This window comes from Vigna umbellata, chromosome 5 (assembly GCF_029865625.1).
Source record: "Vigna umbellata cultivar VRB3 chromosome 5, Vumbellata_1.0, whole genome shotgun sequence".
Taxonomy (NCBI): domain Eukaryota; kingdom Viridiplantae; phylum Streptophyta; class Magnoliopsida; order Fabales; family Fabaceae; genus Vigna; species Vigna umbellata.
Window position 1 is genome coordinate 20,744,665 of NC_142169.1, and position 22,996 is coordinate 20,767,660.

At 31.4% G+C, this 22,996-nt stretch overlaps 3 protein-coding genes and 1 pseudogene across 20 annotated transcripts; 3 read left to right on the forward strand and 1 right to left on the reverse strand.

Moving 5' to 3' along the window:
* Nucleotides 1-908: 908 nt before the first annotated feature.
* LOC124823696 (mitotic-spindle organizing protein 1A pseudogene) lies at nt 909-5,024 on the forward strand (annotated as a pseudogene). Of its 17 annotated transcripts, none has more exons than XR_015779936.1 (5): nt 909-1,090; nt 2,312-2,382; nt 3,306-3,373; nt 3,584-3,681; nt 4,388-5,024. The product of XR_015779936.1 is annotated as a mitotic-spindle organizing protein 1A pseudogene, transcript variant X8 (transcript). The 17 variants fall into 17 exon arrangements; XR_015779940.1 differs by lacking the exon at nt 3,584-3,681 and adding an exon at nt 4,128-4,187; XR_015779938.1 differs by having other exon boundaries at nt 2,335-2,382.
* A 2,707-nt stretch (nt 5,025-7,731) lies between these two features.
* Nucleotides 7,732-10,456, forward strand: LOC124823695 (serine carboxypeptidase-like 45). Its single transcript, XM_047295969.2, has 10 exons — nt 7,732-8,114; nt 8,242-8,346; nt 8,438-8,533; nt 8,662-8,754; nt 8,842-8,912; nt 9,011-9,292; nt 9,412-9,536; nt 9,761-9,853; nt 9,936-10,053; nt 10,152-10,456. Exons 1-10 carry the CDS (start codon nt 7,868-7,870, stop codon nt 10,299-10,301), a joined length of 1,380 nt encoding a protein of 459 aa, XP_047151925.1. The 5' UTR covers nt 7,732-7,867; the 3' UTR covers nt 10,302-10,456.
* A 2,647-nt stretch (nt 10,457-13,103) lies between these two features.
* On the forward strand, nt 13,104-15,552 carry LOC124823692 (serine carboxypeptidase-like 45). Its single transcript, XM_047295967.2, has 9 exons — nt 13,104-13,384; nt 13,487-13,591; nt 13,701-13,889; nt 13,969-14,039; nt 14,144-14,425; nt 14,509-14,633; nt 14,789-14,881; nt 14,988-15,105; nt 15,349-15,552. The coding sequence occupies exons 1-9, from the start codon at nt 13,138-13,140 to the stop codon at nt 15,496-15,498; spliced, it is 1,380 nt and encodes a 459-aa protein (XP_047151923.1). The 5' UTR covers nt 13,104-13,137; the 3' UTR covers nt 15,499-15,552.
* Nucleotides 15,553-16,064: 512 nt separating this feature from the next.
* LOC124823693 (10 kDa chaperonin, mitochondrial-like) lies at nt 16,065-18,023 on the reverse strand. The gene is made up of 3 exons (XM_047295968.2): nt 17,830-18,023; nt 17,210-17,349; nt 16,065-16,355 (listed from the first exon to the last, which is right to left on the reverse strand). The coding sequence occupies exons 1-3, from the start codon at nt 17,932-17,934 to the stop codon at nt 16,307-16,309; spliced, it is 294 nt and encodes a 97-aa protein (XP_047151924.1). The 5' UTR covers nt 17,935-18,023; the 3' UTR covers nt 16,065-16,306.
* Between the last annotated feature and the right edge of the window lie 4,973 nt (nt 18,024-22,996).

Consider the following 22,996-nt stretch of genomic DNA (forward strand, 5'->3'; position numbering starts at 1 on the left):
AAGAAATAAGATATCACCGTATGATCTTCTTCCAATTACCAAAATATTTATATTTTAATATTAGTATGTAAATTGCTTTAGGTAATATGTGTTTTACTTCTGAGATTATTATATTCTAATATTGTTATAAATAATATTTATTTATATTTTGTTTATATTATTTTATATAGAAACTGATAACAATTAAAATATATTAGTTTATAGTGCAACAAAACATAAAGTTCTCGTTATTAATCACTTATTCCACCTTCTTTGATAACACAAGAAGTCATTGTTACTATTATATATGATATTCAAAATATAATTGAAAATTTTGGAAAAGCTAATTTGTTGTGGCACGAGAAAGATATTAGAAATACATTATATTCTCTCAAATGTCATAAACGTATTATAGTCGTATAAATGAATATCATTATGTGATAATTTTGTATCATGAGATTTGACCAACAATGAATATCATGATGCAGCATTGATTGACATTAAACCAACATATTATACTACTATAAAAATTATTTTAAACAACAATGAATTTGATCATAAGTACTATTAGAAAAAACAAGTTTATACACAGTTTAAAAGGCTTATAAAGATAAATAATGATGTATTAATAAAGATTTTTTTATAATATTTTAACATAATATCCATATTATATTATTATTTTTATTAAATACGTTAGCACAATAATATATAAATAATAAATTAGAAAAATTAATCAAAATATTGTCAATTTCAAAATATTTTTTTATCACGTTCACACGTTTATATTTGTTTCCACGTCAGCGTTTTCTAAATTTTTTAAAACTTTTGATCAGTGGTGGGTCATGGCTGATGGAGAAGTGAGGGTAAATTTGTAAAATTGGTAGCGTTTTGAAATTTAGGATTTATTTGTAGAAAGTTCATCCGTTGATAGCTTTGAGTTTCTTTTTCGGGACTATCGCGCTCTGGACGGCTCTGTTGCTGGCGCTCGTGCTCCCATCTTGATACTGTGGTCATTGTGTGCTGACTGCGTTTTATTTAGTGGCTATTGAAGATTTGGATTAGGATTTCATTTCTTCCGGTTGGCTAGCCTCTTCATTGGTAATCTCTTCATGTATGATTTTCCCTCCGTTGTCGTAAGTGTATTGTGTAGGTTGGTTTTGTGTGTTTATATTAATGTTAATTTAGTTGAATTTGGGTATTTTTGCTTGAATGTGTTTGGTGCGTTGAAATTTCTGTTTGGGGGTATGGTTTTTGGTGAAAATTGTGTTAAATAGGTTGGATTTTGGTATTTTTGCTGCGAATGTGTTTCGTGTGGTGAAGTTTGTAGCGTTTTTGGGTGTTTTGTTATCCTTCCGGTTGCGGTGTCCACAAAATTTGGAAGGTAGGTTCTCTTTTCCATCCAATTCTCCACCTTCCTGGCCGTGCGAGAGTTGAGTTTCTCAGCTTCAGTTTTGTCTTCTCTGAAACAATTGCTTTGTTTCTGCTCCCTCATGGTTTCTCTGTAAAAGGTGAGTTGCTTCTCTTCCATTTCCTCCGTTCGTCGATTGAACGGAAACGTCAAGTAGAGTGGAAGAGAAAGAAGGGTATTTTGTTGAGTATCAATTACTTGCGCTTTGTTGTCTGCTTGAAATAGTGACACTGTGAAAAGCTCTAGTTGAGAGAAATTATGAGGAGAAAGAAATGATTGTCAGAAAGGACAAGGCCATGGCCGTATTTCCAAAAAAAAATAAAAATGAGCGTGAGAGTGGTGTGTTTGCAAATCACTGTGGGAGGACATTAGAGGAAGAAAGAAATGAGACATGAGCATTGATGAGTGCTTGATGGTTTAGAGAGAGACACTAATGAAAGTTAAATTCCAAGCCTCAGAGGAGAAGAAGGAACAAAGGATGTTTGAGAGAGAGAGTGGGTGTGTTTTGGAGAATGGTTTCTTTTGGATGCTCTTATAAGGGTTGGGGAAGGAGTACAGCTGGCCAGGCTGTCAATAATGATGTGGAATTTCACTGATTTTAAATCTAATGTTTGTATTATTCAATTCACCTCTTAGTTTTCATTTTTCCCTTCATCCCATGAATTGACATTAGATACTTACTTTTTCTTATATAACAAAAGAAAGAAAATGTGTAGTTTTGTAGGACCATGCAAAGCATATATTGATTCAGCATAGAATATTCCACTCTTGCTTCAGAAATTGATCAGTATCTGTCTTAGTTTTGATGTGGATATGCAGTTTTTCCTTTCTATGTACAAACAAATGTGATTTTGTGGAGGATAACTTGGTGTAAAATGTTGATTAGTATTACCTTCTTTAATTGGTGGCTTTTATGATTAAAAGGGTGGTGTTTTTGTGTTGATTAGAAGAGGGAATGAGAAGTATGAACATGTGTGGAGCACTTCCAACATAAGGTATTATACTGTATTATGAGGCATTACCATTATACTCCTGTTTGCACAGTCAACTAATGCGGCTACTGAACTGGACTTTGGGCTTTAAGTGTTCATTTATTTTTGTAGATTCTATTATTGCCCTTGACTTCTTCAAATTAAAGCTGTTCTCCTTTTGCCTATTTTAATGAACTGCATTGTAGTCTAGGTTTAGCTTTGGAAAGAACATCTTGAGGATTTTGCTGCTGTGAAGTACATAGTTTTAACCCTCTAGTTTTCTGATAGAGGTTGAACGGAAGGAAGGAAAATTGAGGACTTTCTTTGATGAGTAAAAGGAGTACAGATACGTAACATGTAGTGGACCTACTTTTGGGTTGTTGCTGTTGTTATTTAGAGTGTGGAAAAGGAGTTTAGAGTGATATTGAATTAATAGTTGCAAATTGTTTTGCCTTGTGTTGTTATTGTCATCAGAGAAGCGTGGCTTTACAGAAGTCCTTATAAGTGGAAGATCCCTCTAAGCCATGACTAATTGTTCTCTGGTTGCAAGGAGGACCTATAGGTGTTACTGAATTGGGTTGTGTGACATGAGCAAAAACATGAATAACCCATGATTTGAGCAAATACAAACTTCACAGCTCATTATGTTGGTGGCTCTGTCTTCAATTTGTGATGATTGAAAACAGTTTTTACTTGTTACTTGGATTAAGAGTGAATTTCTCTTTTGTTAGTTAGGAAATGAATCAAATGATGAATCGTTTATAAATAATTTTAGAACAGAAGAAGTACAAGAAATTCATGATTTAGAGTAACTATTTTCCTTTTGTTTGGGCATGGCATTAGGAGACAGTTGGATTTCTCCTTGAAGATTTTGTGGTAATCAGAATGAATAGAATTTATATGTCCACCAGTTTTTGTTAGTTTTGAATTCAATATTGCAATTGCAGTTCTCATGGGGTCCTCTCCTTAAAGACCTATCACAAGTTGACGATAGTGGCCTGCAAAAATCAAACAGGTAAAATCTGTTTTCCATCTTCTCAATTAGAAACAAATATACATTACACAGTTAAGAAAAAATATGAAAACTAGAGTAACATTCTATGGAATGGTAATTTTCTGTGTTATCTAACAAACTCATTTTAGAGAACAGTATTGCTGAGAGGATCAAGTATAGAGCATATTATGAACTACTATAATGTACGTGACTAAATCTAGATATTAGCAGATTGGTGACAAATCAATGATAATGAAAATCACTAGGGATGGTTCAAAACCTTGACGTCTCGGTGGCATATTAGACAATGCAACAGATTAGATATAAAGGTACAAGATTTATCAGAAAGATGATCCTTTTAGTATTCCATTTGGCATGTATTCATAAACCAAAATCTACGAGTCCAAAGTCATAAATCAGATGGAGAAAATAAACCAGTCCCAAAATGGACTAACATTTAAGGGATAGTTATTTTATTATGCATTTACAGTCTTTTTATAATGCAATATTTTGAGAAAGTAGTAATTCATATCTTTTTTTTTTTGTACAATCAATCCTTTAAAAAATAAATCAAGAATAAAATATTACTAAAACTTTTATTATCTTAATGATTTTATTTAATGGCATAAAATTCATTAAAATATATCTAAGTGCGTGATTGAAATCTATTATCCAATAAAATCTCATAAAATTTATTTAACATTATGTCTATCTCGAAGATCATTATTAATATTATTTCTTGGCTTCTACTAATACTTCTCCGTGCATTTCATAGGATTTTAGTAAGTATGTGTGTTCGCGTGCACACGTATTTGCATTGTTGAAGTTCAAATCAGTTGAGCTCTAATTTCTCTCCTTATTCTCATACTAGAAATTTGTAAAATGAAGAACCTTGTTTTTTTCTAATCACAACTTTTTCAAATGCTTGATCCTAACAATCTATTGACTTTTGTTATATCTAGATCTGCGACCTAAGTTCAGGTGATTTAATTTTTGTGATACTAATGAATTGGACATACTCTGCCCATTTCTCAGCTTAAAAGTATGGATCCGGAGGCTGCTCGAGCTGCACGAGAATCTCTAGACCTGGCGTTCCATATGTCCAATATACTTGACACAGGTCTAGACCGACACACACTTTCGGTTCTAATTGCACTTTGTGATCTTGGAGTCAATCCTGAAGCACTTGCTGCTGTTGTCAAGGAACTAAGAAAAGAGAAGCCCTCGTTATCATCATCACTTCCCGAGGCTCCTTCTTCTTTTCCATAAATAAATGGATATTTTTCTTATATGTGTGCTTAAGTTCTTTGATCCATCCATTTTTGTGTGTTCCTCATCCGTTCCTTGAATTTCTTGTTCATCGAATTGGGGTAGTGTCATTGTTTTAGTACAAGGGTGATGCGTTGCAAATAGAACGTCATTTGAAGGTTTATCTTTGAGATTAAATTTTCACTTGGCTAAAAGAGTGACCACCATTCATGCACAGATCTTGACATTCCATTTTCTGGAGCAACCTTGAACGATTCACAAAAAAAACAAGCATAACGTGGTAAGTCAGCTCCTTTTTTCTTTTTCTTTTTTACATCGGGGCACTTTTCTGTATCACTGAATTAGATTATATCATTCTAGTTGACTGTCTCATGTATGAATTAATGTCTTAAAAGTTTGGCCATTTTTTACAAATAAATTAACGTTCGAAAGCCATAGGAAAACTACGTTCCATTTTACTTAACTGAGACATTAATTAGGTCAATTGCATGACTAGTGAAAGGAAATGTTCAAACTTGAAGATGAAATTAGAATTCTATATATTCATTTTTACTAATATTAATTTATATATTATCAAATATTTAGAGGTATTTAATAATATGTGACCATTTTGTCACTTTATATTTATTGATATGATGAGATGATAAAACAATTTTCCATTTGTTTTTGTTCAGCATTTTCTGTTTTAAATATCTTCATTAATAGTACATGTAAATTAAACTTGGTAATCTATAAATGTAGAATATTGTAAAGAAAACTGGTGATATATTAAACAGACAGGTGGACTACAACAGCAAAATCACTTGGTGAGTAGAATGAGTATTAAGTATTAAGTTTTTGTACTGATTTAATGCACTTATCAAAGTGGTAACTAGCCTTTGTCTCCATTATTTTAGTTGGATAATCATAATTAGTGGTTCTCCACATGCCGGCTTTGAAATAGACCACTTCATAATTAATTTGCTTTGATTGGGCCATCTTTATCATGTTACACTCGCCATTCATGGCTCATTCAAAACCTAATTTTAAGCAATCCCTATATTTGAAATTTTCGTGTTTAATAGTTTTAGATTTTGAATGTTATTTATTTATTTATTTTATTAATAATTCATTTTAAGAAATTGATTAACTATTTTTAGATCTACTTAATTAATTATATTTTTCAACTTAATAACATTAAAAAACTAAATTCAGCTTCATTTAGACTAATAATGTGTTGATAAATACTTTATCTATTTAGTTAAAACTATACTTTTTACAAATTATAGAATTATATCTTAATTATTCAATTAAAAAATATAAAACTATATTTTATTAATATGTTTCTTCTACGCATTTACAAATCTACCAGCAAAACTCTTCTTTGTAAATTCTTATAATAAATCACATTTAAATTCTTCTAATAATATTATTAAGGTTTTATTAAAATTCGAAACTCCAGCATAATTTTCTTAAAGAATCAATGAAAAAAAAAATCTATTTAAATTCTTATTAACTTCATCACTTAAATATGTAAAATTATTGGACCTAGTATACATAATTTAATTAGTTAAGAAAATAATTATATTAACCCAATGTCTAATATTAAACGACTTAATTAATCATTAATTTTGGATGCAACGTCTCGATGACGTTATTCTGAAGTCAAGTCAGACAACTCTATTTTGAATTTGTGGTTTCCTTTTTGTGGAATTTTTTTACATCATTTTCAACTTCGAATCACATCGTGATCATCCATTCCCACAAGCTGACACAAACACTAATTCACTTCAAAACAAAAATCGGATCGGAACCTTATCACAACCGAATATTCAGTCAACCAACGTCGCATTTTCTTAAGTCTCATTTTAGTTCTTAACTGTAAATGGATGAATTTCAATTTTATCTTTCAAAATATAAAACATTTTCTATAATTACATTTTTCTTGTGTAATTTGATGACAGGTTAATTCCTAAATTTTGCATTTTAATTTGAAATTTTTTCTCGAAAAATATAATTCAGTGTTAGATTAGTTTTCAAATACTAATTTAATAATAAAATAATTTTATGAAACTTAATACCAAGGCATTCCTTTATCCATTTATGAATTAAATCCGAGTTTTATTGTTTAATAAACTAAATTAACTAAAAAAGATGCAATATTCTTTTGAGAATGGACAAATTTTTTAGTTACCAGATTTATATAAGAAGTCAATGTTGTTAATAAGTACTTTTAATACACTGATTTGATTTGAGATAATTATTTCTGTATGATTCTCTCTCTAGATGAAATGAATATTCTAAGGTTGATTTTGTCCCCTGCTTTTATTTAAACATTCCAATTCAACACCGTGAAATGGGGTCTAAGATCACTATTATTCTGCAGAATTTATTTTAATATTTTTTTTTTATGTTCATTGAATTTATCAACTAAAAGTTTGATGACTAAATGTATCATAGTAAGACATATTGAAGGACCACCTCAATTTAAAACGATTAAGAACAAAGAAAACACCAAAATCCAGCACGATTTGAAAACAGAAATCCTCAAAATTCAAAAAGAGGTGTGAAAAGCTACATTAGTTTCCACACACATCAACACCAAATTTCCACTTTCACATACACACATTATAATTATACAAATAATGATTAAACTCGTGCATTATATGGTACCATAAATATAAAAGAAAAAATCAATTATTAATGAGTCTTTTTAAAACAAAGTAGCAATTGAATGAAGTGTAAATATAACATCATAACTGGGATTGCTATTGTATTATTATCACATTCACACATAATAACGTCATTGTTTTACTTAATCAAGAACTTTATTACTTTTTTGTTAATTAACTATAATACTAATGTAAGAAAATAACAAGATTTTCCAGTGGGGAAGTGGAAATTTTTTATTGTGATTGTTTTTAGCTTTCCTTGGATTGTTTAGTGCTATAAACGTCATAATCTTGTAGCAAACTATAAAAGTCACTGAGAAAAGTAAAAAGATGAAAGAAGCATTTGCAAGATGAAATTTACGAGTGTTAAAGTAACTGGTAAAAGGGATTAGAAAAGGAGACAAAAGAAGGAACTGAATGAAAATATTAGATTTTGTGGAAGTTGTTTAAATGTAAAAGCTGAGGTGACAGTGAGATAAGATCCACTATGCTACACGCACTAGTGAATTATGCTTATATCATAATCCTTGTCGCACAAACACCAGTGCAAAGGATTCAACATTCAAACTAAACCAGACTTTTCCCACACTTGACCATGCTACCTCAGTCATTTACTATGATTGCAACCATAGTTTTTGTTCTAATACAAACATTTGTGGGTGTGAGTTCATTTCCTGAATCTGATAAAATAAGCAATTTGCCGGGGCAACCTCAGGCCAATTTTCAGCAATTTTCTGGCCACATTACTGTGGATGATCAGCACCAGAGAGCTTTGTTTTACTACTTTGTTGAAGCAGAAGAAGACCCTGCTTCCAAGCCATTAGTCCTGTGGTTGAATGGAGGTACACATTGTTATGCCTAACAATCATGATTTTGTTTATTTTATTTGTTCAGAATCTGGCTTAAGCCTTTGAAACCGATCAACTGATCAATGTAATTAAGATGTTTTCTTGGTTTTTATTCTTGAAGGGCCTGGTTGTTCATCGATTGGAGTTGGAGCTTTTGCTGAGCATGGCCCTTTCAGACCGAGTGAAAACAATGTTCTTGAGAAAAATTATTATAGTTGGAACAAAGGTGAACCTTCAACCCAACATCGTTGAACCAAATATCAATACGCTCTTAATGAAGAAACCAAAATTGATTACTTATTTCATCCTTATCACAGTGGCAAATGTGCTATACTTGGAGTCGCCAGCTGGTGTTGGATTCTCTTACTCTAGCAATAAATCGTTCTATGTTTTAGTGACAGATGAAATTACAGGTTTTTTTTCACTTCATTTCGTGCACAATAAGAACAATAGTTTGATTAAGGCTTCTAGTCTTTTTCACTTCTTACCTTCATGATATTTCTCAGGAAGGTGTGACAGTATTAGTCTTGTTGTTGTGCAGCTAGGGATAATCTTGTGTTCCTACAGCGTTGGTTCACTAAATTTCCTGAGTACTCAAATAACGACTTCTTCATTACTGGGGAGAGCTATGGAGGTTAGAAACAGATATAAATGAATAACACATCCACTTTGAAAACTGTACTGAAATCATGCACCCTTCACAGTTCACACTTGTTTTCAGGTCACTATGTACCACAACTTGCACAGCTTATTGTTCAAACCAAGACCAACTTCAATCTCAAGGGGATAGCAGTGAGTACAGAAGGGAACATTTGAATAATTTTATAATAAAAAATCATTTGGTTTATTTGAAAGATACATGTAGTTCATATATATGTTGATATTTGCAGATAGGGAATCCTCTTCTGGAGTTCAATACTGATTTCAACGCCAGATCTGAGTATTTTTGGTCTCACGGGCTGATATCAGATTCAACATTGGAAATCCTAACCAAAGTCTGCAACTATTCCTCAATTAGGAGACAGCGTCAAAATGGGAATCTTGAAGAGGTTTGTGCAAAAGCAAGCAAGCAATTGTATGATGAGGTTAGCGACTATGTAGATGAGTATGATGTCACTCTTGATGTTTGTTTGTCATCAGTAAATCAACAGGCTTATGTGCTGAATCAACTGGTGAGCTTCTTCTACTTTCTGCATACCCACATCTTATTAATCCTTTTGATTTTTCCCCCCCAGAGTTGTTATTCTCCTGATTTGTTTGCTTGATTCAATTACTTTCGTTTTTGGTTCAGCAAGAGACACAAAAGATAGATGTTTGTGTCGGTGATAAAACGACCACGTACTTGAACAGGAAAGAAGTCCAAGAAGCTCTACATGCTAAACTTGTAGGAGTCACCAAATGGTCAACTTGCAGTTCGTAAGTTCTGTTGATTCAAAGATGACAGATCCCATTAGTGCTTTAGAGATGCAAATATTTATGATCAGAAAAAATGGAAAAGTGATAGACCACAAAAAATTTCCATCTGATTTTAGTAGGGTCCTCTGGCCACCAATTCTCATCGAATTTCCTTGTTCTTCATTCTCAAGCACAATTAGTCACCCTTTTTTCTCTCTGCTAACAATATCTTCCTTGTGTCACAGAGTTCTGCATTATGACTACAGGAATCTAGAAATACCAACAATTCCTATCCTAGGGTCACTTGTTAAGTCTGGCATCAGGGTTCTGGTATACAGGTAATTGAATTTGTTTAATCCCTGACATTTAGCTAACTCCACATAGCATTTATGAAGCAATCAAAGTCATTTCTGTCTGCAGTGGTGATCAAGACTCAGTGATTCCATTAACAAGTTCGAGATATCTAGTGAATGGATTAGCCAAGGAAATTGGACTTGAGACCACAGTGGCCTATAGAGCCTGGTTTGAGGAAGAACAGGTTAATAAAAACAAATACTTGGAAGGCAATATTTACAAAATTGAATTCCTGTATGGATTTGGCATTCACTTAACCTTGATTTGGAACACATATTTCAGGTAGCAGGATGGACACAAACATATGGGGACATCTTATCATATGCCACCATAAGAGGAGCATCTCATGAAGCTCCCTTTACTCAACCTCAAAGATCACTACTGCTACTCAAAACATTTCTAGAAGGAAAGCAACTGCCTAGTGTTAAATGAAATATGAACAACTTTAATTAACACTACCTTCTATTATTGCGAAATGTTCTACGGTAAACATAAAAAAGTTAGTAACAAAAGAATAACACGTAAGTTTATTATCTTATCATTTTAAGTTTAAGTTCATGTCAATGCTCATATCTTATTTGTGTGTTTCTCTTTCGTTCTCACTTGAAAGTCCCATTATCCAATCAGGATCTCATTATTGCTATTGCATTGTTCGGCAAAAACTTGGTGTCGATTATTTAATAAAATTCAAACAACAATTATTGGTTGCAAAATTGTAGGATCGTTTCTTTTATAATTATGTTTTTAGTGTTAAAAGAAAGTATAGAAGTGGTGAAATAGTACTAGAATGAGTTGTTTTAACTAAGTGGGTATTTGGGTTAGATTTATAGAACATACAAAATCTATATTCAACGAGTGTTTTACAATTTAATATACCCAATTTAATGATAATAATAAAATACCATAGTTAAGTAAATATATAATTTTAAAAAACATATTTGAAATTTTATACTCTTTTAAGGTTTAATGATTGCTAAATGGTGATATAATACTCTTACTTAATATGCAATTATGGATTAAGTAAACATGACCTAGACAATTACTTTTAAATAATTTAATATAATAAGTAAAGATAAATATAATTTTGCTGAATTAATTTAGTGAGGTTGAATTAGATATGAATTTTATTATATTAATATGATATAGAGTCATTAAGATCATATCAAATTTATGTCATCCATTACTTTTAAAGTAAGAGGATGCGTTGAAGACTAAAATTTATTAGAAATAAAATTAGTTATAAATGTAAGAACTCGTGACGGTTGATGTTAGCTTACTAAGTTGAGTTTGCTTACTTTGCAGACTTTGGAGGATGATTTTTACAAGCTTGCCGAAGGTGTAACACTCCATTAAAATACATAAATAAAAATATTAATAAATATTATGACATTATTATGAAAAGTTTTAATTAAATTTGTTTTTACTATATGCAATAGTCTAATATCCTTTAAGATCGAGATTTAATATAATTTAAATATTTTTTTCTATATTTTTAAAAAACAAAATTATGACAAATTTCATGCTTCAAATCTAATACCATCTTAGATATATGCAGTAATTTATTCTAACGGATTCGGAATCGAAATAAAATTATATAAATAATTAGATTTTAAGAAAAACTTAATTGTATATTATTTTATTTTTTAAGAATAATTAATATTTAGGTTCGTTTATATGTAACGAGAGTTTACAAAGTTTTAAGAAGGAAACTAACATAGAATTCTCGTGGTATACTGGTGTTTATTAGAAGTGACATCATCTACTTCGTTATAGAAAAAATTAAGATGAATTAGTATATAAATTAATTGTGTTTTTATGGCTACATAAAATGTTATTAAACGGTTTTATGTTGAAAAAAAGAGAGTATCCAAACGCATATATGAGATGCACCATTTTTTTAGGTATGCAGACAAAATTTCCTATTTCATTCACAATAATTAGATAGACTTGTGTGCTATAGGATTGTCATGAAATTATAAAAGAATAAAAAAAATGGCGTATATAGAATATCCTGATTTATTAATGTATAAAACATAAAGTAACAATAAATGCTACTAATGTATTTTTACCATGAATTATTTTTTATCAAAATAAAATTATGATTTGCTCTATGAATTCCTATGACATTCAGTGTTATTCTTGAGTATGTGACATTTATAATAATATAACAAAAAAAAATAGGCATTCCTTATTTTTAGATAAAATATTAACATATTTAATCAATACCGGGCCTTCTTTTTTACACAATAAGTGGAGGGTTATTTCTTTTATCACCTCCATATCTCCTTTCTACACCTCCATAAGTGATTATCGTAACTATCAATTATTAGTCACTATTTTTGTTACATTAGATATTCTATAAACTTTTGTTGACGAATTCAAAATGTATATTGTCTTAAATTAAAAAAATACAAAATACCATATAACTGTCTCTTTGGTGTCCTACTAAGAGGGTCCCTATCAAAGTTTCATAGCTAGCCGCTGTTTGTTATTTTGGAAACGTTGAATCACATATGAGAACCTATCAAATATTTATAAATTTAATAATATGCTTTGAAAATGACTTTACAAAATATGTTTGTGTTAGTTAGGTTTGTTGGGCTAAAAGAAAATTAATTAGCTCATTATCTGCATTAGTGACGGGTTTATGTTTTGGGTCATGGCACAAGGTTCTCTCCCCTTAGCCCTAAAATTTTTTTCAATACTTTTTAACTCAAGAAGAAAATAAATGAGACTTAAAAGCTTCTTGGAATTTTATTTCTGTTTTTTTAATTTCAGAAATTTGGCAATGTTTTATGATTTCCCAAATGACATTTTATCCTAAAATAAACAATTTGACAGTCAATTTGATAAAAAAAAACACTAAATATTTTTAAAATAATTACTACAAAAGTTAATTATGTATTCATATATACTATTATTGGCTGGCACTTATATTACTCCTTTGGTTGGTGTACTTAAATTATTGTTTTTTTGTAATTTAAATTGCAGTGATTTGCCTAACCCATATTTATTAATTTTTAAAGTCAAACATAGAGTGCATCCACACATGAAAAAACAACAAAAGGGAAGCAAAGCATACATATAACCCAAATCCTGAAGGCAGGCAGGTTAACAACTAATCGTACATTGGTGTAACCAACACCATTTGTTTCAGTCGTGGACTACAAACACAAACGTTATATTAATAGGACACTACCTAGTTCCTTGTTTCTCATAATCCTTAGCATTTCATCTTCATCCTCCAATTCAACACATCAATGTGACCATGTTATCTCATTCATTTACTATGATTGCAACAATAATCATTGTTCTTGCACAAACACTTGTGGGGGTGACTTCACTTCCTGCATCTGATAAAATTAGCAGTTTGCCAGGACAGCCACATGTTAAGTTTCAGCAATATTCTGGTTACATTACAGTGGATGACCAACATCAGAGAGCTTTGTTTTATTACTTTGTTGAAGCTCAAAAAGATCCTACTTCCAAACCATTAGTTCTCTGGTTGAATGGAGGTGTATATGTATATACATTTTTTGTGCCACATATATGATTTCGTTTGTTTATTTACTTAAACTAATGAAATCAACTAAGGTGTTTGCTTTTGATGTATGAAGGTCCTGGTTGTTCATCTGTTGGAGTTGGAGCTCTAATTGAGCATGGCCCTTTCAAACCGAGAGACAACAATGTTCTTGAAAAGAATCATTATAGTTGGAACAAAGGTGAACCAACAACTTTGTAAATTATATGCTTTGTTTTAAAGGGGTCATGATATCAAATATGTTTTTTATTCAGAATCAAAACTGCTGATTGATTTTTTGTTGTTTTCAGTGGCAAATGTGCTGTACTTGGAATCACCGGCTGGTGTTGGATTTTCCTACTCTAGCAATAAATCTTTCTATACCTTGGTGACAGATGAAATTACAGCTAGGGATAATCTTGTTTTCCTACAACGCTGGTTCATTGAATTCCCTGAGTACTCAAACAACAACTTTTTCATTACAGGGGAGAGCTATGCTGGTATAAAGAAATAATTAAAATTAATTAACAATGTATCACTTTTGAAACTGCAATATGGTAATACGAGCTTGTTTTGCAGGTCACTATGCTCCACAACTTGCCCAACTTATTGTTCAAACCAAGAGCAACATCAATCTCAAGGGAATAGCAGTGAGTGCAAAAGGGAAATTTTGGATAATTATAACATAATGAGTAATATGGTATATTTAGTAAGTATAATAATGAGATCAAAATATATATGTTAATATCTGCAGATTGGGAATCCTCTGATGGAATTTGACACTGATTTGAACTCCAAAGCAGAATTCTTTTGGTCCCACGGACTGATTTCAGATCCAACTTATGATCTCTTCACCAGAGTCTGCAACTATTCAACCATTAGGAGACAAATGATAAGTAGGAATCTTAGTGAAATTTGTGAAAACATAAATACATTGGTGTTCACTGAGGTTAGCAACTATATAGATCAATATGATGTCACTCTTGATGTGTGTTTGTCATCAGTAAATGAACAGGCCTATGTGCTGAATCAAATGGTAAGCTTCATTTGTTACATGAATAACCATCATAACTGTCTTTGTGGTTCTATTAATTTGATTTCCATGGCTTGGTAATGTAGCAAAAGATACAGAAGATAGATGTTTGTGTGGATGATAAAGCAGTCAACTACTTAAACAGGAAAGATGTGCAGGAGGCTCTCCATGCTAAGCTTGTTGGAGTATCCAAATGGTCAACTTGCAGCAAGTAAGGTTTACTTATTGCTCCAAAGATGAGACATTTATGAGTGCATTTAGACTTAAAGATGCAGACATGTTAAACTTGTAGATATGTATTCATAGTTTGACTGAGACTTTTAGACCAATCCCTGCTATTAACTAACCATCTACCTTTTGTTACAGGGTTCTCCACTATGACCGTACAAATCTAGAGATACCAACAATTTCTATTTTAGGATCATTAGTTAATTCCAAAATCAGAGTTCTGGTATATAGGTAAGCCAATTTATTGGATCGTCTGCATTTACTCACCTAACACCATACATTACCCACCTACCCACCCTCATTTTTTAAACAACCAAAATCATTAATCTCTGTGCAGTGGAGATCAAGACTCAGTTATTCCATTAATTGGATCTCGATCTTTGGTGAATGGATTGGCCAAGGAACTTGGACTCAATACAACAGTAGCGTACAGAGCCTGGTTTGAAGGAAGACAGGTTAGTACATACCATTCTACATATAATACATAACATTTTATCTCAACTGTTGAAAACTAATCAAATTTTTCTATAATTTAAGTTGAGATTTCATTACATTATAGTATAATATTTAAAATTTGATATATAGATGATTTAATGAATGGTAAACAAATATTAAAGGTGTTATTTTATCAAAGTTGAATACTGATGATTCGAAAGCAATACAATTTACTCAACTTTGATTTGCTTTGTAAATTTCAGGTAGGAGGATGGACACAAGTGTACGGAGACATCTTATCTTATGCCACCATAAGAGGAGCATCTCATGAAGCTCCCTTTTCTCAACCAAAAAGATCACTAAGGCTACTTAAAGCATTTCTCGAAGGAAAGCCACTTCCTGCTGTTAAATAAACTATGAACAGATTTAATTACAAAGGTGTTTCTAATTCCTTTTACCACGATAATAAAAGAAAAATGTCTTTTCAACAAATTTTTTTTGCAATTTTTTATAATTAACATAGCTTTTGATTGGTCGGACCAATAAAATAATACACTTAATTTATTTTTAAAAAATTATTAAAAAAATTGTTAAAATATCATGATCTACAATAAAATCCTCACGAAAACTTGGTATTTTTGTTGGATCACTTTTTCATTGCTATCTCAGTTTCTTCTATATTTTATTTTCATTCAACGAGTAAATGGATGCTGTTCTCATTTCTCGACGCCATCCAGCACAGAAATAACTTTCAGTTTACCATACAATGTTGTTTAAATTATTAACCTTGTCAAAAAATATAGTAGCTACTTTTTTCTCGATTTGTGCTAAACTTACATGATACGTCCCCAGAAACAAATGTGAAAGGAATTTTAAAAAAATTGTTACTTTCACAAAATACATGTTTCCCTCTTATACGAGTATGCAGCAGAAAACGTGACAACAATAAATTCTTTTAACCAAACCACAAAACAGAACATAGAAAAATGTAAGACAATACATTTTATGAGCAACAAAGTAATTTTCCTGTTATAGCAGAAAATAACGCTATTGATTCGATGTCGGTCAAGAAAATTAAATGTGCTTGGCTCCACAATTTCTAATAAAACTTAGACAGAAAGAAATTGTTTAATCCAAACGTAATAGAACACCAGGCATATAAATTTTACTACAGCAACATCTGCCAACAAGTTTAACATCAGTCTGCTAATGAGTTTAACATCAATCGTGCAGTGTCCCGAGAATATCGTCGTCTCTATAAAGATGATACCTACACAAAAAGCATCTAATTAGCTAAGACTTGAGAAATAGTTGGAACTTGGATAAACAAAAATATTCTTAATCCATCCCAAATAATTCATTCACATAGCCAGCCAATATAGTTCTTCGTGTGTATAGCATATACTATACTCTGGCAAAATAAGAGTTAGGACAAGAAAAGAGGAATTAATTGGTGGCAATGAGAAATATTCCAAGAACTAGCAAATTCCCCAAAACTTGATGTTTTGTTTGTTAACTAGTCACACTCAAATCCCACAGTTTTATTGTATGAGAATGACAAGTTAATAAATAAAAATCAAGACACGTATCATCTTCACGTACAGTTAAGTAAATAATAAGATGCACAAATAGAAAATCACTAACTCCCAACTAATATAACCTTCCTGCTTTTGTTTTTTTCTTTTTCATTTTAGGGGAGGAGGGTAACAGATACTATGTTATAAATCATGGCAATATCATTTGTAGATCATTTTACCATAACTTCGAGTAAAATATCTATTTTCAACATCTGCCTGGTTCAAATCATACATTTTCATTAACACACGGAGTTTCAAGTTATTTATACCATCGCAGGCAGTCCCCGATAGTATTTGGAACTGGAGGTATCGTATCTTTGCAATGAGAAAATAAGTCTTTGAGGTATTAGTACACAAAACTACCAAAGTTTATGTGTAACCATCAAAATAATCAGTTTCTTTACAAAAATAAAAGGATCTCAAGAATAATCCTAGTCCAAACATTTGTATCTACCATATTAAACTATAGGATCAAGTGAAAGAATTGTATGAGCCGTGAGCCTAGAAAATAATCTAATAAAACAGGTCATAAGAAAAATATACATACTCTTTGTTGTCAAGCTTCACCTCAGTTCCCCCATACTCAGGCAAAAGAACAGTGTCACCTTCATTTACAGCCACTGGAATTAGCTTCCCATCCTTACTATGAATGCCAGGGCCAACAGCAATAACTTTCCCGGAATTCAGCTAAAGCAAACATGTAGAAATACATCAACTTAACAAAATCAAGAATATAACAGAAAAGAGTGATTTTCAGAGATAAATGGACACTTATATCACTCTAGATAAGTTCAAACACTCGCTTGAAAAAAACACTGAATTTTAAAAAACCCCAAATCTTCAAATTTTAATTGGTTATTGGGAATACACTAAGGCACTATCTACAAAACAAACAAACATGAAAACAACCCAAGGACTAATCCCGGAAAAAAAATGTACAGCATGCATCAGCTTAATTAGTACCCATCAGGGTACAATATCATATCACAGTAGCAACTACAGAAAACTCTGACAACTTCGATACCTCTAAAGTATAAAAAAAAAGAGTTAAAATTGAATAAGTAAAATAGGAAAAACTCGAGGCAAGATGAAATTTTGACATGAAAAGCGAAGACCCAAAAAGAGAAATGGAAAAGGGTATGAATGAAGTAGATTGGCAAAGCTAACCTTGGAGGATTTCTCTGGTAACAAAATGCCAGCATTGGTCTTTGATGGAGGCACGATTTTCTCCACCAAAACACGATTGAACAGTGGAATCAAACGCTTTGCCATTTGGAATACACCACACGACACCAAAGAGAAGTGAAAGAACGGAACACGGAGAGTACCTTGAGGAAAACTTTGAGGTCACTTGTTAGGGTTTTACAAAGGGTTTAAATTCCTTTTTAAATTTTCATTTTACATTATTTTTTAATACAAGTGGTTCTAGAATCTTCTCTTACATTTATATTGTTTTCACTAAAGTTCATATTGTGCTGAATGAATTTTCAAAATAAACGGAAAATCAGAAAATTGATGGTTCTCTGATACACAAATCAAAAAGAACAATTTTTTCGACATTTTTTAAATTGGATTAGTTATTAAACCGGTTAAAATTATAGTTAAATAATTTATCTTCGACGAAACAGCTTTTAGTAAATAATATTATTAAATCAATATAACACCATAATTTTATATACTAAAAATATTCTTTTTGCATTTGATTTATAATATTCAAAATAAATACAAATATAAAATAAAATATATCAAAATAGTTATACTAACTAGTAAATTTCCGTAATATCCATAAATAATAGCATAGTTACAAAAAAATAGACAAATTAATATAATCAAATTATAAGAAAATAATATATATATATATATATATATATATAATAATAATATATTATATTTATGAAAAAAATTTGATAAAATAGTTCGAATTAATTTGTAAATTTGCTGAATATATTTTTGATGTATGTTAAGTTTTTAAATTAAATGTTAAGATAAATTTTTTTTCTTTTAAATCATATGCCGAATGAATTGGTTTTCATAGACTAAATATTTTCAGTTTTGTATAATGACATGTGTATAGGTGATTTAATACACACGTCCTCAATTGATCTTTTAACGATTAGATCGTTCTCTTTGAATGACCATTTATTTGTGAATGATATGTATAACTCATCTGTAATTTGTTGTTCAGCTCACCTTGTAGAGACTTTCAAAATCTCGGTGTAAATCGTGGATCCCTATCTAACACTATGAGCGACGCTATCCCATACAGTCTCACTATCTCTCTAACATACAACTGAGCAAGCTTCACCATAGACATCTTCAGATTCATCGTCAAGAAATGAGCACTCTCGGTAATCGTTTTCGAGGTCTTCGTCGGTAGTTGTGGACATGTTCTCCTCCGGTGGTGCAAACTAGTTTTTTTCTCATGGTAGTTCCTGGTGGGTTTTCTCTCTCGGTGTTGTGCATGTTTTCTATGCGCATGGTTTTGAAGGTTTTCACTTATCCATGTCTCACTTTAGTGTAATTATGGACATGTTCTCATTTTTTTCTTCATCTTTATTTTACTTTAGTATGAAATCAAGTGAAGAAGTATTAAAGTGTTTTGATAACCATTATTATGTATGTTAACCGAAGTTAGGAATCTAATTACATTTTTCGTTTGCTGCTTGAAGAAATTGTGAGTTGTTGTTGTTGAACATTTTTCTCACTTAAGATGGACTAAATAAGAGCCACTAAAGCTGCTAAGGTTACATTTCAGGATTCATAATAGCTACTATAAATTTTTAGATGGCAAAAAACAATTATCTCTATTTTGTGAAACAAAACTAGTTTAACTACTAAGCTCTTGTAAAGTTGATGAGGTACTTTATACCCATAATTTCTCTTAAGGCTTAAAACTAGATGTTAAGCACTCTAGTTCTTTAGAAGAGTTAAAACATGATAAAGTTCAAGTTTCTTGAACTAAATCGTGAGTTAGAGAACATAAATGTCTCTAGGAGAAACTCAGTTTAGACTAGGTGTTGTCTAACATTTAAGTGTTGTAGTATTTTCATTTCTTGATGTTTTGGAGGCTGCAACATGACCTTTAGGTAGTCTTTGGAGCAAACAATTGAGTGTTTTCTTTGTTGGACCAGTTCTGAACGTGAAGAGGTAGCTACTTTAGAGTTTTAAGCAAGAGTTGGTGTGGTTGTTACATGTTTCATGTTGGTGTTGATTTGATTGTTGCAAATTTTGTTTGGTCTTTACATCTCTGATGTTTGTGGTACAACAATTGTTTTTTATTGTTTAAAACATGGTAAAGGAAATGATGTGTTTGTTAAGAGAAGAAGTTGAGTATGGGAATCACTGTACATCTCATGCAAAGTCATTTCACATTATTTGTAATGGGTGCAACATATTTTTTTTTGAAGTCTCGGTTGGTTGACACATATGCATTCATTTGACATTGTGCCACATCACCTTTCTAAAAAGTGGTAGGTCAGAGCTTAGGGTAAAATTGGAAAGTTGCATTTGGTTTCAAATGAAATTTGATTTGGGATATTTTGTCCTCGTTAATTTGGAGGGTCTAGGTAAAGTTGTTGTGCATGTTCTCTACCGGTGGTTCTCTAATCGTTTTAGAAGTCTAGTGACGTTGGGGCTTGTTTTCGTCCTCTCTCCCAGTGGTTCTTGTTTACATATTCTCCATAATCGTTTTCGAGGTCTTCGCCGGTGCTTGTGGACGTGTTCTTCCCCGGTGATGCCTTCTAGGTTTTCTCTCCCAGTGGGTTTTCTTTCTCGGTGTTGTGGAGGTTTTCTTTGTGCATGATATTGAATGTTTTCACTTATCTATGTCTAACCTTAGCGTAACCCCTTTTTAGTTTTAACATTGTAGTCACATTTCAGCATATTATGGAGATGCATATCCAAGGAGAGGTTGTTGTCATCACAAATGGTAGAGATGAAAACCCTCTCTGAATGAAAGAAAAACACTATGGATGCACAACGACTGAAATGTTTAACGAGAAGGCTTGTAAAGAGAGAACTGAGGTTGACTATTGAGAAGGTTTGGGATTTAAAGCCATGTACAAAGAAATAAAGGAAAGAAATTTAAATAAATAAAGGTTTTTGAAATGTGATTTTGGTGGAATGAACAAGGAAAGTTCTCCGTTATTTGTTTTATTTTTTGCAAATTAAACTAAAAAATCTATCCATATAAAACTTACCCAATACAAATAAAAAAGAAAAAAAATATGACAACTAACAATTTTTTTTAATGGGTAAAATATCATACTTAAATGTGAACAACTTAATTTTTAAGTATTACGGTAAAAAGTAAATAAAAGTCATATCATTTATCTTTTATCAGTTATGACTACTTTAAAAATTCAATTTAAATTTAAAAAATATTAATAATAATTATATGTAATTATCTTGATTACTCAATTAAAAACAATACATTAATTATATTTAAACAATTTTGACTATCTTTATATGGGTTTGCTAACGCGCGTACGCCTATTTTTCAGTTGGTAGATTCTAAGTTTTAAGGTCAAGGGTATTTTAATAATTTTCATAAAAAAGAAACCCCCAAACCCTTACTGACCTCTCTCATTCCTCTCAACCCTTTCTCTTTCCTCTTTCTCACTCCAATCTTTTCTCTGTCATCCCTACTGTAGCCCCAATTGAAAAAATCAGAAACACTTGCTGTTAAACAATCTTAAAAAAAATGATTTTATAATGAGTTTTCATCTTATAATTTTTGTCTTATCTAATTTTATCCAATTTTCACAAGCATAAAGGAATTGGTAATTGACCTGGAAAAAATCAGAAATACTCGCTGTTAAAATTTTTGTCTTATCTAATTTTATCTAATTTTCACAAGCATAATGACATCAAAGGAATTGGTAATTGGCCTGGAAAAAAATCAGAAACACTCAGTTGTTAAACAATTTCTTACAAAAAAGACTTTATAATGAGTTTTCATTTTATAATTTTTATCGTATATAATTTTATCTAATTTTCACAAGCATAATGACATCCTAAAGAATTGGTAATTGGCCTGGAGGGTTTTTTTAGAGATGATGATTCAACAAATACAGATGATGAAATTAGAGAGGTTAGTGAAGATGGTGAAATTGAAGAGATCTTGAATGAACCTTTGCCTTGAAGGTGAATATGTCAATGACTCAACTCTTTACAAAGGAAAATTTTTTAAAGGCATGTGTTTCTGATTTTTTTCAATTGGGGCTACAGTAGGGATGACAGAGAAAAGGTTGGAGTGAGAGAGATGAAAGAGAAAGGATTGAGAGGAATGAGAGAGGTGAGTAAGGGTTTGGGAGGTTTCTTTTTTTTTTTTTAAGTTTTGAGAATGAAAATTATTAAAATACCCTTAACCTTAAAATTTGGAATCCATAATATATAAGGGTATTTTGTCTACTAAAATCCGGAACACATTGCTAAAATGTACCAACTGAAAAACATTAGCAAACCCCATCTTTATATATATATATATATATATGGGGTTTGCTAACGCGCGTACGCCTGTTTTTCAGTTGGTACATTTTAGCAATGTGTATCGGGTTTTAGTAGACAAAAATACCCTTATATACCATGGATTCTAAGTTTTAAGGTTAAGGGTATTTTAATAATTTTGATTCTCAAAACTTAAAAAAAAAAAGAAAGAAACCCCCAAACCCTTACTCACCTCTCTCATTCCTCTCAATCCTTTCTCTTTCATCTCTCTCACTCCAACCTTTTCTCTGTCATCACTACTCTAGTCCCAATTGAAAAAATCAGAAACACTTGCCTTTAAACAATTTGCCTTTGTAAAGAGTTGAGTCATTGACATATTCACCTTCAGGTAAAGGTTCATTCAAGATCTCTTCAATTTCACCATCTTCCCTAATTTCTCTAATTTCATCATCTGCTTGAATCATCATCTCTAAAAAAACCTCCAGGCCAATTACCAATTCTTTCGGATGTCATTATGCTTATGAAAATTAGATAAAAATTATAGGTTTAATACCTCTTTCGGTCCCTCGAAAGGGGGCAAATGTTCAATTGGGTCCTACCTTTTTTTAGAAGTTCAATGTGGTCCCAAATTTTGTAAAAAGTGTGCAATCAAGTCCTTTTTGGAAACAGCGTTGATTTTTTAACGGAGCAGCTGACAGAGTGGACTGAAGTTAGCTACGTGGCTGTGAGAGGGTAATACGTGGTTTTCCTAATTCGAAAAATCCTAAATTTGAAAATTAGGAACCTAATTAAAATTAGAATTAAGAGGGAAAACTCCCAATCTGAAAGGATTATGAACCCTAAATTGGAAATCCCAATTTCATTCTACCCTCTTCTTCTTATGTCT